We start from the raw sequence: 14,459 nt of genomic DNA, 5'->3' as shown, positions 1-14,459 counted from the left end.
AGCTCTCTCCGGAGACTTCCTTTAAATATTTCTCCATTTCTTTCTTCTTTGGGTTCCATCTCCCCCCTACCCCCCTTTTGAGAGAATCTCCAGACTACTGGGAATAAGAAGATAATGGAAACAGTACAGACTTGCTGAGGTGAAAGGTATCTTAGATCATTTTGTTCAAACTGTCACCTGTTTCTTTTTTTTTTTTTTTTTTTTTTGAGACAGAGTCTCACTCTGTTGCCCAGGCTAGAGTGAGTGCCGTGGCGTCAGCCTAGCTCACAGCAACCTCAAACTCCTGGGCTTAAGCGATCCTCCTGTCTCAGCCTCCCGAGTAGCTGGGACTACAGGCATGCACCACCATGCCCGGCTAATTTTTTCTATATATATTTTTAGCTGTCCATATAATTCCTTTCTATTTTTAGTAGAGATGGGGTCTCGCTCTTGCTCAGGCTGGTCTCGAACTCCTGAGCTCAAACGATCCGCCCACCTCGGCCTCCCAGAGTGCTAGGATTACAGGCGTGAGCCACCGCGCCCGGCCTAACCTGTTTCTTTTATACTAATTTGATTTTATTGCAAGGAGGAATGGGTAGAAATAAATATGAAAAGGAGGGAATAGGTTTAGATAATCAATAAATTACTGTTTCTCAATAAGCAAAATATTTTAAAATTTATTAATAGATAAAACAGTCCAGAAACACAAAACATTCCCAACTCAGTTACTAAGTTTTGGGTAAGGGTGTAGTTATTAAACCTATAGCATCTGAAATTTTCAGGCCCAGTGCTGGTTTGTAGGTTTCTCCTTATCACCATAAGTATGTTCTTTTCAGATCATTCTTAAATTGGAAAAAGGCTGTTTTTCATCAACTTGGAGAGCTTTGAGCAGCACATTAGGTGCTGATTCTCTGAGGAGCACATAGTTTGATATACTGTCCAAGTGTTAGTTCAGTTGAATTTCTTGTTAGTTCCTCTGCAAGAAGTCACACCCAGGGATGACTTGAACAGTTCCATTTTCTTGTGACTTATTTTAAACTAGGCTCTCTCAGTGAAGGGCCAAGGAGTCCTTCACCCACCTGTTAGTGACCTGCCTGCAGGTAAAGACAGGGGGTGAGTTTCACTTATTTCCAGTTGCCAAAGGCCACTACCTAGGGCATACCAGCTCTGGACAGCTTGGTGAGGGGGAAGGAGTGGTCTGGAGCCCTGGCTCTGTCTGCTGGACTCAGTCATGGTAGCAGTCCAGTTGTAGATGTGGCTGGGAAGAGAGGGGCCTGGGCCCAGGCAGGCATCGTCTGCAAGGCAGTGCACCCCATTGGAGAAAATGAGGCCCTGGCTGACAATCTGATTATAGAGGAAATTAAGGAGGCCCACTCCACTTCCAATATACACATTTAAAGTCTCTTTTACTTATTTCTAACTTTTCTGTCTCTTGATAGGATAAATTTATCAAAGTTTAAGGACAAATGATCATGAACAGGCTTCACTTGGGTTAGGGAGCAGCATGCTTTCGTTTCCCTTCTTCTGTTGCCCTTTCCATGACAGAATTCTAATGCTGGAGGGAGAGTTGCAGGGAATAAGAGCTAAGGCTGAAAAGTCTTGGAGTGCGGGTCCAGTACTTGCCACCTGTCTGGGCCAGGGAACCTGGCACGTTTGTGTGTGGGGTCCTACCTCCCTGTGCACGGGTCTGCGAAAGTAAAATGAGAGCACATACCAGCCGAGCCCCCCTGCCCCCCTGGACCCGGCACCCAGCGGTGTCCGTTCTCCTCAAGCATCAGCTATTGTATGTCTTGACACATTGCATTTTTTTTCAGTCACACAATTTTTCTAGAAGCTTAGGTGCTTTTAAAAAACTATAACCCCAAATAAGTAATTCAGTCTTTAAAATCATGCTAATTAATACTTCCCATTTAGCCAACATTTGAATATAATATTTTTCTAAAATGGTGTTTATGCCTTTTTACAGAAAATAATCTGCAACATTATATACTTCTAGAAATGTATTGCTTATTATAAAATATCCTTTCAAGTTTCCCGTATCCTTCTTTTCTTTTTACCTTTCTTTTAACATCATCTACAAAAGTTTAAGAGCAGAACCTGTCCTTTTGACAACCTGTACAGACTGACACCCTTTAACTGTGTGGTTGCTATTGAACTGCACTTCTAGTTTGCTACAGTGGGGAAACGTGAGTTTGAGGTCAGCACTTTCAAGTCCTTTTTTTCCATGTATGTGGCAGCCTTTGTCCTCCACATCCTGTCCCCTGTCCTGTTTTGTTTTTCTTCTTAGCAGCTACATCTGTTGTTTCTCATGACCAAAATGTCAGCTCCTTGTAGGCAGGGATTTTATTTCTTCCTTCACGGTGTGTCTGCAGTGCCTAAGACAGTACCTGGGGCACAGTAGGAGTTTGAGTGTTTGCTGCTGACTGGATGAATGAATGAGGATTATTGCAGGAGCTACATTGCAATGAGGTTTTATAGAAGGTTATCCACTGACTTCAGGTTTTTTTTTTTTTTTTTAAAGATAAACTTGTAATAGCTAGGTACAAAAACATTCCATTACTCTGAGTTTATTCTGAGGCTGAGCTGGAGCTCTGGGGGTGGGAAGCTGGGTATATTAGAACTGAGAGGGAAGAAAATTCAAAACAAGTGACTAAAATATAAAAGACATGATTTGAAGCTGTATTTTTTTTTTTTTTAGCAAATATGCCTTCCCATAGGACTAGAAATAGGCTCTGGAAATTGAAGATGAAAACCACATGAAAATAAATCAGTTTGCAAATACTGATGACCACCTATCTGCACTCTGCCTAGTAATGTGAACAATGTCATTGACTTGGTGAACATTTATGTACTATTGCCATCAATATTTAGAAGAACCATCAGGGATTCGGTAGTTGAAATAGACTTCTTCACTAAAGCTGGTTTTCTTTGGCTGTGCACAGATATTCGGGAGAAATCATGTTTAAATGGGTAATGTGATACATGCCTGGTGTCATAAGTCTGTATTAAAAAGCTAATATCAAAGCATAAATACTGAAATGAAGAGTGATTTCTTTTTTGGAAAATGTGTAGATCCAGAACTTGTTTCTTCCCCGCTAGTCAGATGATGTGATTTCCACGGTGAGTGTGTGGAATGCCAACAGAGCCTTTGATCTTACCCGGTTAATAGAAGAACCAGAAGGAGCTTCATTCTGACAGAGCATCTTGATTCCATAGTCTACTGTGCCTAAAATTAGTAATGTTTTATGTTTCCTTTGTTAAATTTTTCATGTCTAAATTGTTAGAATACTTATTTTTCAGAAAGTATTTACTTGGATTTCTCAAAGCTCCGTATGTAAATCACCAATTTGTACAGATTTTTATATTCCTTTGGCTTCTTAGATACTGTCAGTGGTTCTACTCTGAATTTTAGTGAAAGTGCCAGTAATTCAAGAGTTGATAGCAAAGATTAGTTATCAAAACTCAAATTTAAAACTTTGAGTTCTTGAAAGACTCGGAAAGTTGGTTTTATAAAGAATCAATTCACTAGGAATTTTTTAAAGTTAAACAGTCAAATAAAATGGCAAAATTTTGTTTTAAATTTTTCTTGGCCAAGTGATTATTTTTTATTTATTTATTTTTTTTTTTGGTGGTTTCTAGCACATTGCTCTGAGGGTACTTCCATTACATTGAGGACAAGGTTACCAAACCTCCAGTTGGTGGCTTGTATTCAAGTGAGATTGAGAGTTTCTCACCCATCTTTCATACTCAGTTCTGTATTGCTGCACAGCAATGATAGTCTGACATTGCCTGAGATTAACATGTAAAACTGGAGGCATGAAAGTAGTGACTATAAAGGCAGAGATAGCACTTCAGAATACTATTCCAGGATAAAAATAATACCAGCTCTGCTCTGCAAAATGTTCAGTTTAACTAGAGAACCCTAACGTGGGTGTCATTTCCATGTGGCATGTGGAACTTAGAGTGTGAGGTGCATGCAGGTGTGTCAGGAAGTGCGTTGAATGCTGTGGGTTACTCTGCACCTCGGAGAGCCCTGAGGTATGATCAGAAGGAGATGTTGCATTTCCTGGTGGAAAGACCTATTCTGCTTCAGTATGGTGCCCTATGTCATGAAGATTTGGAAAAGGAGCTGCTTTTGGGTGATTAATGAGCAGGAGGCATTTAGCTTCATTTAATGCATCTGATTTGTAACATATTTACCAGTAAGTGAGAAACTTAACTTTTGACGTTATGTTTTTCTTTTGTAGCTTCCAAAGGAATTGTCTTCAGAGACTTTTGACAAGACCATCTTAAGAGCCCTGAATCAGGGTTCCTTGAAAAGGGAAGAACGGCGACATCCTGACCTAGAGACCATCCTAAGGTAACGGTTTACCCGACACTTAGCACAGCACGGCAGCATTACAGACAGGATAAAGTGCTGCTTAAGGGAGGGGGGGGTCACAGATTCTTTCTTTGGGGTACTTTTTAAAATGAGCTTTTATCCTTGTGCTATTTATAGGTTTATGCTCATAGTAAAAGTTACCAAACTAATTTCATATTGTACTCTTCAGTTCTCTGATATTATAAAATTTAGTTGCTTCTAAGATATGCAAATACTGAGTAAAACCTCTTATTTTCTCCATAAAATACATATTGAAAGATGCCTTTGTCGAAGAGCTCAACTTTGGAGATGTTTTTTGTTTTGATTAAGTTGTCCAGTAGGAAGCCCAGGCTAGAAAGTGCGGGGCAGCAACACTTGCTGAGCGCCTGCTCTCTGCTATTTGCCCTTCTGAAGCCGCAGTGCTGGTTAAGTAAGGTCAGGGTCTTCCCCTCTCGAGGCTATTGGGCCATTGGGAAAGACAGGTGTAGGTGAGATGAGTGTTAAATGTGCTGCCAGGGGCGCATAGACCTTATCTTGCGTTAGCCCCTAGAGCCTCCTGTGGGCCCATAGAGAGAGGAGAAGATTGAAGAAATAGACAAGGTGGACATTGGTGACAAGAGGTCCCTGCAGAGGCAGGATGGGTGTGTAGGTATAGATGTGATGGGTGCAGGTAAATTTGCTTATTTTGTGATGGGGAGTTGAGGCATCTTTTGCCTCATGGCTCATATTTTCTCTGAAGTAAGAGGTTTGCTTAAGAAGGGGTAGGTAGAGGGTACAGGATCAAAAGCTTAAGAGTAGAGGGATTTAAAATTGTGTAAGATTTGGAGGACAGCCTAATAAAGGAAGACTAGTAAGCTGGACAGGGTACGGAGTCCAGTTGAGATGATGATCAGTAAATTATGATATTGGTTTGTCCTGTTGTATGAAGTTTTTTGTTTTTTGTTTTGTTTTTAAAAATCTTTCCAGCAGTGGGGTTGAAAGTAGATGGTTGGATTTGTCCTGGACTGGGGCTTTCTTGGATGTGACAAAAAGATAATAGGGCAAGGGAATTCAGGAAAAAGATATGTTCAGTTTTTAACAAATGGTAGATCTGAGCTGGACTGGGAAGTGTGAACATGGGTGAGTCTGATAGAGTGGAATGTGCTGTGCTTGGAGAACGGGCATCTTGGGGGTGATCATGTTATCAGGCAGAAGGAATCAAGCTGGGAGTGGGTCTGGAGTTGTTGATGGAGGTTGGAGGCAGTTTTGGCAGTCGTGGCGCTAACCCTTCTCTGAGGGCTTCTCTTTAGGAGGGAGATACATTCAGGAATAATGGCCAAGGAAACATGCTGGAAACTTGCAGTTATTAATAAGTAAATGAAGTAAAAGCGGTGATAGAGCCTGGGTGGCTTAGGGTCAAGGCTTCAGTGAAATGCCGTGTTGTCTGCCCTCTGAACCTCCGATGGCCCAATTTGGGAGACAGACTTGCCGAGGGGGAGCAGAGAGGTGTGCCACTGGCTGCCCCTCCTCCCCCTTCTGGGGAGGGAGGTAGGCCCAGTGAATATTCTTGAGGTTGGGGAGCTGAGAAGAAGGAGGGGGGTGAATGTTTGCTCCTTGATGGAGACAAGCAGAAATCTGGGAGGGGAGAGTTTTTTCATTATATAATAACACAAATTCAGTAGCAAGGCCTCAGCTGTTGGTGAGCACTGAGACCACCGAATCTAGAAGTGGTGGGAGGAGGGAGTTTCTGCAGCTGTGTTATTTGTGGGGGACAGGGTGTCTGGCAGCAAGAGCCTGGTGGGCTTGGTGTGTGGTGAGCAACAGATTATGATTCTTACAGATGAGCAGTCAGTGCGTGCTGTTACCCTGTCTGTGTGTGCTGCGACCCCCACCCGGCCATGTTGACTGCTTGGCCTCAGAGTCAGACAAACGGCATTAACTTATCTGCGGTCACATGGCTGACCAGTAGTAGACTCAGCTCCACTGCTGTCCTGCTCCAGTTGAATAATAACCATAAAGTTATTATTCAAGCTAATTGTGAAGAATGAAAGCAAAGTTGTAATGTAAAAATTCCCTAGTGTTCCCTAGGGTTCGTCTCTCCAAATCTAGTTTAGAAGTAACCTTCATTAAGAATCTTACGAAACTTTTCAGAAATTTTCTGTGTATGTACATACCCTTGGATTTATGTATATGTATATCCAAATGGAAATATCTATACTTTCCTGCCACTTTTAAAATTAAATGTATTAAAGGTAACACTTTAGTACATGTAAAAAGATTGCTGCCTTGTATTACTGTTTGCTACATAATATTTCACTTTTAGCTGAACCTTGAATTAATCATTTATTGTCATTTTAGTTCTTAAATATTTTTAAGCTTCTATAAACAATTCTAAAATGTTTGGGTATATGTTTCTTAACACATTTACACACATTTATCTGTAAGGTAAATTTATAGAATTGTAATCATTCAAAAGTTATACATGCAGTACGTATTTCCACATTACCTCTAAAGAGGTAACAGCACTTTGTCTTCCGAAGCCTCGAGTTTGTACTGCCCACCTCTACAAACGCAAAACATTCTCCGTTTCTCGTCTTTGCCAGTCTCAAAAAGAAAGGCTGTTATTTCATTCTATATTTGAGTGGCCTTTTCAATCCTTTCCATTTTTTATTGGTCTTACTGATTTATGAGAGTTGCCTGTTAGATTAAAGAAAGGAGCCCTGCTTGTCATTATTTCTTGACTCATACAGATATTTTAAATTTTTATGTAGTCAGATTTTTCCATCTTTTCTCTTATGGTTTCAGGGTTTTGTGTCATGCTTAGAAAGACCTTTTATCTTCAAAGACTATAATTTTTAAATGTTCTCTTCCAATTTTTAAAAAATATTTGATTCGTTTGGTTTGTCATTTATTTGGTGTAAGGGGTATGATAGGGATCCGTATCTTCTCCCGAATGGCAGGCCGGTGGTCTCAACACCATTCATAGGATGTTAGGGCACTTCATTCTCAGTCTGTGAATTTTAGATTGGTAGATCATCATTCATGTTCCTTAAGAAAAATATAACATTTATAAGGGAGAGGGGAAGAAAAATGAAAATGAGAAACAGGAAATGAGTTTATAAGTGAAATAGAGATTGGTTGGTATAAGACACACTGCATTTGGTCTCAAATATGCTTAAATTAGGAAAATAAAAGTATGGCCCTGAAATGTGTATTTAGGGATGGATGATTTCTGTCATGTCAAAATGTAATCCTGTTTTTTTTACTCATTTATTAAGTGGCTTATGGCCACTTTGATTTTTTAACATAGGTATAATCGCCATCTTGTGGTTATGCGTTAATGAGCCTAGACTTTAGTCTGTACGCTGATTTCAGTCCTGTGCCTTTATCTCATGTCAGAATTAAGTGTATAACTCAGCATTCCTGGAGTGGATATGCACTTGATAACTTGGAGTCATATCTGGGCTGTCCCTTAGGGCTCAGGCCTTAAATAAAGGTGTGCCTGTGCATTTGACCAGTGATTTGTGCATGTAACTGGGTGTGGGTTCCGCTGCCTTTGGATTTTAATCTCAGCCTAAGGTGACGTGTTGAGACATGGGAATTTAGATCGGCTCCTCATTCAGATCTGTTATTCTCTCATCTTTTCATTTCCCTCGTGTCTTCCTGTTGAATGTTTCCCTCCATATTGGGAGTCCCAAGAAGCAGTTTTGCCTAATATACCAGGAACCTTGGCCCATATGGGTCTTCTGTTGGTATGGTAGTTAATGTTTTTATAATTAATCTGAATGATAGGCCAAAAACCTTGGGGAGAAGTTAAGAATTAAAATTTTAAATAAGCATTAAAAGTGTTCAAAAGTAATAGAAGGGGGTTTGTATGTTGGGCATCTGTGTAGCAGGTAGGGTGCAGTTTATTTGCATGTACTGTTTGAGTCTCATAACCTTGAGGAATTGGTAGAATTCCCTATGAGGAAATTGAAGCTGAAAGGCTAAGTTGTTTAGGGTGATTCAGCTTATAAGTGGTTGAATTGATACTCAAACCCAGAGTAAACTTTCCATTAGACCACGCTCTGCTGTATGCTTGAGACCTTTTTACGGGTACTGCTGTAGGGAAGACCTTCTAGTTGGAATCTTTTAATTAATAAAATATGAGGAAAGCTGATTTTCAAAGATAGCTTAGAATCATAGTATGATACACATTCAGAGTGAATTATACGTGTAATATGTTAACTGTTAATACATAACTGTGTTCCATGTTTTCCAGGAATTTTAGCATCCCAAACTTTTCCCAACCTTTCAGAATATGAGAATGTCCCTTAATGGTACAACCAAATGATGAAATGTAACATCTATGGAGAAGAATAAAGAGATGGCAGTTTTTTCTGAGCAGGAAGGCAGCTATTGGACCACTGGGGCAAAAGGCTGAACTTACTTTTTTTGCCAGAATTGAAACCTTACCATCAGATTATACAAAATTAAAAATAAAACTGTTTAGTTGATTCTTGCAAATGAGTTTTGTTAAATTTTACTTGCTTTTTTTCTATAGGAAATGCATTAGGAAATAATATTCTTTAGGAAAAGACAGTATTTTTCTAAACCTGAATTAAACTGCCACTTATATCTGCATTATAATCTAAATTGGGTCACTTATAGATTTATATTGTCTGAAATTAACAAATCTCTTTTCTGTTCATATGCAGGCAGCTATTTTCAACTTCATCGCAAGCTTTTCTACAGAGTCAGAAAGTGCACAGCTTTTTTCAATCCATCTCATCAGACCCTCTACACAGTCTCAGTGAGCATCCTCTTCCCTCTGTGGAAATCTTTTTTCTTTGCTTGGTTTCTTGCTTTATTGTATCAATGCATATAGCTTTGTCATTTTAGTTAAAGAATTAGTGACATACAATTAAGAAATACTTGCCATGTTTAATAAATTATACGCTGCAGTTTTAAAGAAAATAATCCATAAAAGCTAGTGTAACAAAGCGGACTGATTCCAAGGCAAGGTCTGAGTATCCCTAGGCTTTGGGACATGGCCGATCCTTCGGTTCCTTGTCAGAGCTGGCTCACAGATCGGAGAGATGCTACAGCGTTTCATGCAGGGTGTACAACCTATAGTCTGCCTTCCTCCTCTGTCACCTGTTCCCATAATGACCTTCCTGACCTCCTCGCTGCTCAAGTGGAAAGCAGTAGCCTTCCACCTTCTTTTGTTTTCAGTGACTTAAAGGCCAAGCAGTGCTAGACAGGGATGTCTTTCTTTCTGTCCCTTCCTTACTGTCCCATCATTCTCGGTTAGGCCCTTCTTTCATGCGTTGACTGTTTAGTTGTGAAGCCTCACTCTTCTCTCAGATCATATTTTCTCATTCTGCTTTAACCTATCTGAGGATTATTGTAGTAATAAACTTGATTTTGTTAATCCCCTGCTAAAAACTTTAAAAGTTTGGTATGAAATTCAAGCCCTGCTGGGAACCTTCTCAAGGTTCCTTCTGCTGTCCTGTGCTCTGTCTGCTCAAAGGCTCAGCGTCTCTCAGTGTATCCTGCCAGTGTCTGCCCAGTGTCTCTGCTTAATTATACCCTTACTTAAATATCCATCCTTTGGTCACAGCCCATTAAAATCCCACCTGTTTTAAGTCACAACTGTAATATCACCGCTTCCTTGAAGCTTTCTCAGTTTTTTCTTATGTTCCTGTGTGTTTAGTTTTACCTCTTTGTTCAGCGTTCATCGCAGCCTGCCTGGTGTTTAATTTTATACATACCTGCTTCAGCCTTCCTTTTTAATAAATATTTTGCGAGTAACATTGATGTGTCCTTAAGGAGCATTTCTGCCCCTTGTAAGCACAGCTACTATAGCAGGGAACATTTTTTTCTTTAAATTTACCCTTCGACAGAGTCATATTTTCTTGTACTTAAAAGAAAGAGAAAACACATATTTCCTTAATTTGAGATGAGCAAGAAAGAGGTGAAAAAAATATGATTGGAGGTTACATAGGTTTATACAGGGCTAATTTTTAAAGTTTCTCTGTTTAAGTATATATAGATACCTTAAATATTTTAAACATAATTAGCAATTAGAATTAAAAATATGGGTCTTTATGACAAGTTGACCAAGACAAGATGCACAGCTCCGTGGTTTAAATTTATGTCTGAGTAGCGTCAATAGCATTTGCTGAAGAGAATCCTGATCATTCTAGAGCTATGTAGATTTAACAGTCAGCACCTTCTCCCTGAGCCAAGTGTAAGTACTCTTTCATGAATATCTGTCCATTGCATCTGTTTAATTCTAAAAAGATACTGAATTGAAGCACAAAATTAAACTTTTAATTCAGATTAACAGTCTGCTCAGGAAAACTCACCCTAGTGAGGAGTACACATATAAGTAATGGAAAACTCATCCTGAGGGCTTGGCAGTATTTAAATTACATGAGCAATGCTAAAGAGGTTGGTAGATTTTGTTTTAAGGTTGTAAAATTAAAATACTGTGGAAGTGGAAGTATATGCTTTGAGATTGTGAAAAGTCTTGTCAGCATTAATGTTCATGCATATCTGAGTTGTCTCACCAATGAACACATTGTCAAGGTTCATTTGCGTAGTTTTTTGTTTTTTTTTTTAAAGAGACAGGGTCTCAGCGAAGTGCAGTGGTGCAATCTTAGCTCACTGCAGTCTCAAACTCTTGGGCTCAAACACTGCTCCCACCTCAGCCTCTTGAGTAGCTGGGACTACAGACACACATCACCACACCTGGCTAATCTTTTTTTTTTAAAGTTTTTGTAGAGACAGGGTCTCGCTGCATTGCCCAGACCTGTCTCTAACTCATGGGCTCAAGCAATCCTCCCACTTTTGCTTCCCAAAGTTCTGGGATTCCAGGCATAAGCCACCATGCCCGGCCTCAGTTTTTTTTTAATTGATAGCTTTACCTTTTTGTTACTCTGGGACAGAGAGCAGTACTCCATATCTTAACAACTAAGACAGAGAAAACAATGTTAAACTAAATGAGTGAAGATGTGGAACTCTGGAATCCCGCTGATCTGTGTTTTAATAGGGAAATAATCCATTGCTTACAGAATGTGTCCCAGGGGACAGTGCTGGTCCACAAATTGCTCTTCACTGGTCTGTAGTAGAACAGAAACAGAGTAGACACTGAGAGACTTTTATAGCAATTTGACATTGCCACAACGTTATTGTGTTTACAAAAGTAACAATCCACAAGAAAATGAAGATTTAAAAGAAATAACAAAAACAGAACCCTTACCACACTGCAGAAGTTTGAGAAGCGCCTGTCTAGTCCATTTCCCCACTTTGCACATGAGCACACTGGGCTGACAGATCCGAAATGCCTTGCCAGGTCACCTGGCTCTTCAGGGGACAGCTGGCTCCATGATTCAGGGTCCCCCCTCAGGTCCCTGCTTTGTGCTCTGTCATCTTGCTTTCTCAAAGGTCCAACCAGTAGAAATGTTTTCTTCACCACTAACCCTCCCCTCTCATCTTGTTAGGTAGAAAATAATCATTATATTTGTTTTCTTTATATCTCTATTGTGGTTTTCGTAAAAAGTTAATAGTATCGAATACTTCTACAGATAACTTACAGTCCTCTCTGAAGACTTCTAAGATATTAGAACACTTAAAAGAAGACAGCTCAGAAGCTTCAAGTCAAGAAGAAGGTAAATGTAGATTCACTAGAACAAGTCATTCTGCCTGATGTTGGCACCTGCATGGAACAGATTAAGGAGCTGAGACACAGACGGATAGGGGATTAGAATGTGACAAGAGGTTGCATTACAAATAAATGGGGAACGAATAGACTGTTCAATAAATGGTGTTGGCACAATTGACTTTCCATAGGAAAAATACATATAGTTAGATTCCTAATTACATCATGCAGAAAAATTTCAAGTGAATAATAGTTATATGTAAAATTTAAACTTCTAAATGTTAATCTGTGAAGAGAAGCTTTTCTTGAACAAGACAGAGCATTACCACAGTAGAGATCTTACTAATCTAGATTAGAACTTACATGTGACAAAAGGCATTGAACAGCTAGAAGATAATCCATAGACTGGGAGATGATGTTTGCAGGACATTTACAGATAAAAGACTACATCCAGACTATAGAAGGATCCTCCTAAAAAATCAATAAGAATATCAGCCCAACAGAAATACGAGTGAAAGACATAAATGGGTAATTCATAGAAGAAAAGACTTGAACGGCCATTAAACAGTTTGCAGCCTCAGAAAATGCAGATGAAAGCAGTGAGGTATCATTTCACACTTGTCAGATTGGCAGAACATTTTCACGTCTGACTTTATCAAGGAGATAAAGCAACGGGAGCTCTCATGCACTGCTGATGGGGCTATGAATTGGCACAACTATTTCGGAGAGAAATTTGTCACTGTGTAGTGAAGTTGGAGATAATTTTATGCTCTGTCCAGTGATTCTGCATCTGTGAAAATTGTACGTGTACATGCCCAAGAGGACAAGGATAGGAGTCCTTGAGGTGGCATTGTTTATGCAAGCAAATACCAGGAAATTGCCTGAAGTTTCAAATGTTATTAAAGTTATAAATAAATTGTAGTGTAGTAAAGGACATTCATGGTACAGTTGGCCCTCTGTTTATCTGTGGATTACTCATCCATGGGTTTAACCAACTGGAAGTTGAAAATATTTAGGGGAAAGAAATTGGTCCTTACTGAACAAGTACAGACCTTTTTTCCTTGTCATTCCCTAAACAATGCAACAAATGTTTATGTAGCATTTACATTGTATTAGGTATTGTAAGTAATCTAGAGATGATTTAAAGCATACAGGAGGATGTGCATAGGTTATATGCAAATACCAAGGGACAACTGTATATTCATACATGTAAGACCTGTATGTGTTTATGAGCACATATATATGGTGGTTAAAAGAAAAACTTGCACTAGAATGTTTCAACAAGTAAGGATAACCTCTGTAGAGGGCCAGAGGTAAATGGATGGAGGAAGTCCTTTAGTCATACCTGTGATACTTTGTTTTTTTTTTTGTTTTTTTTTTTTTTGAGACAGAGTCTCACTCTGTTGCCCAGGCTAGAGTGCCATGGTGTCAGCCTAGCTCACAGCAACCTCACACTCCTGGGCTCAAGCAATCCTCCTGCCTCAGCCTCCCAAGTCGCTGGGACTACAGGCATGCACCACCATGCCCAGCTAATTTGTTTCTGTATATATTTTTAGCTGTCCAGGTCATTTCTTTCTATTTTTAGTAGAGACAGGGGTCTTGCTGTTGCTCAGGCTGATCTCGAACTCCTGACCTCGAGTGATCCTCCCGCCCCAGCCTCCCAGAGTGCTAGGATTACAGGCATGAGCACCCAGCCGATACTTTGTTTCTTAAAAAAAAAAAGAAAGGCAAATAAATAGTATATGTGCTGTGGATGCAAGCACTGGGAAAAAAAAAGAAAAGCAAATATAGAGAAGTCTGGGAGGTAGATGTATATGGGTGTTTGTTATAGTAATAGCTATGTTTTTAAAATATTCGAATCACTTTATCTTTTAATGGTTAAAAAAAAGTTCTACCTTAAATTGAATGTTGTAGTTTTCTAGGGGTGTGCTCATGTTAGACTTCTGGAGAAAGATTGATTTGCTGTTAGGTGGAACACATTTGAGAGGATATTTTTAAGGTAATTAAATAACTTACTGTGTCTTTGAAAAATTGCTTAAGGTATTTTGTGTTGAGAAATGCTTAGAAGTGCTTCACACGGTCTATCACCACTGTTGTGATCACATAAATTAGTAGCTATTTTTGGATTTTTGCTGCAGCATTTAATATAACAAATTACTTTTTCCTCTACTCTAGATGTGTTGCAGCACACCATAATCCACAAGAAACATACTGGGAAGAGTCCCATTGTGAAGTAGGTATCTAATTTCTAAAACTTAAATCCCTTTGTACATTCTTAAATTGGCGTAACATTTAATTAAATTACTGATGTATTTGGCTGTAATTCTTCCATTTTGCCATTTGCTGCTTATTTGTCCCATCTTTTGTGGTTTTTTTTCTCTCCTTTGTTGCTTTCTCTTGGGTTTTTTGTTTTTCTCTTCTTCTTGATGGTTTTGCATTGATTTTCTATTCTGTTAGTGGTTATCCTAGAAATTATACATTTTGACCTATTAAAGT

The 14,459-nt window shown here is 39.3% G+C and overlaps 1 protein-coding gene across 4 annotated transcripts in view; it reads left to right on the top strand.

Moving 5' to 3' along the window:
• ZCCHC2 (zinc finger CCHC-type containing 2) overlaps window positions 1–14,459 on the top strand; it is a 60,292-nt gene that overhangs the window by 22,050 nt on the left and 23,783 nt on the right. For all 4 annotated transcript variants that reach the window (XR_011233590.1, XR_011233588.1, XR_011233589.1 and 1 more), the window contains exons 5-8: window positions 4,227–4,339; window positions 9,016–9,110; window positions 11,890–11,973; window positions 14,139–14,196. Coding sequence is in view for 1 of the 4 variants with exons in the window: in XM_069468354.1 (XP_069324455.1) it covers window positions 4,227–4,339; window positions 9,016–9,110; window positions 11,890–11,973; window positions 14,139–14,196 (350 nt within the window). In the remaining 3 variants the exon portion in view is untranslated. The remainder of the gene's footprint in view (window positions 1–4,226; window positions 4,340–9,015; window positions 9,111–11,889; window positions 11,974–14,138; window positions 14,197–14,459) is intronic.

The sequence above is a fragment of the Eulemur rufifrons genome, chromosome 5, assembly GCF_041146395.1.
Source record: "Eulemur rufifrons isolate Redbay chromosome 5, OSU_ERuf_1, whole genome shotgun sequence".
NCBI lineage: Eukaryota > Metazoa > Chordata > Mammalia > Primates > Lemuridae > Eulemur > Eulemur rufifrons.
The sequence above is the reverse complement of the archived record's forward strand: the minus strand, read 5'-3'. Positions and strand labels throughout refer to the sequence as shown.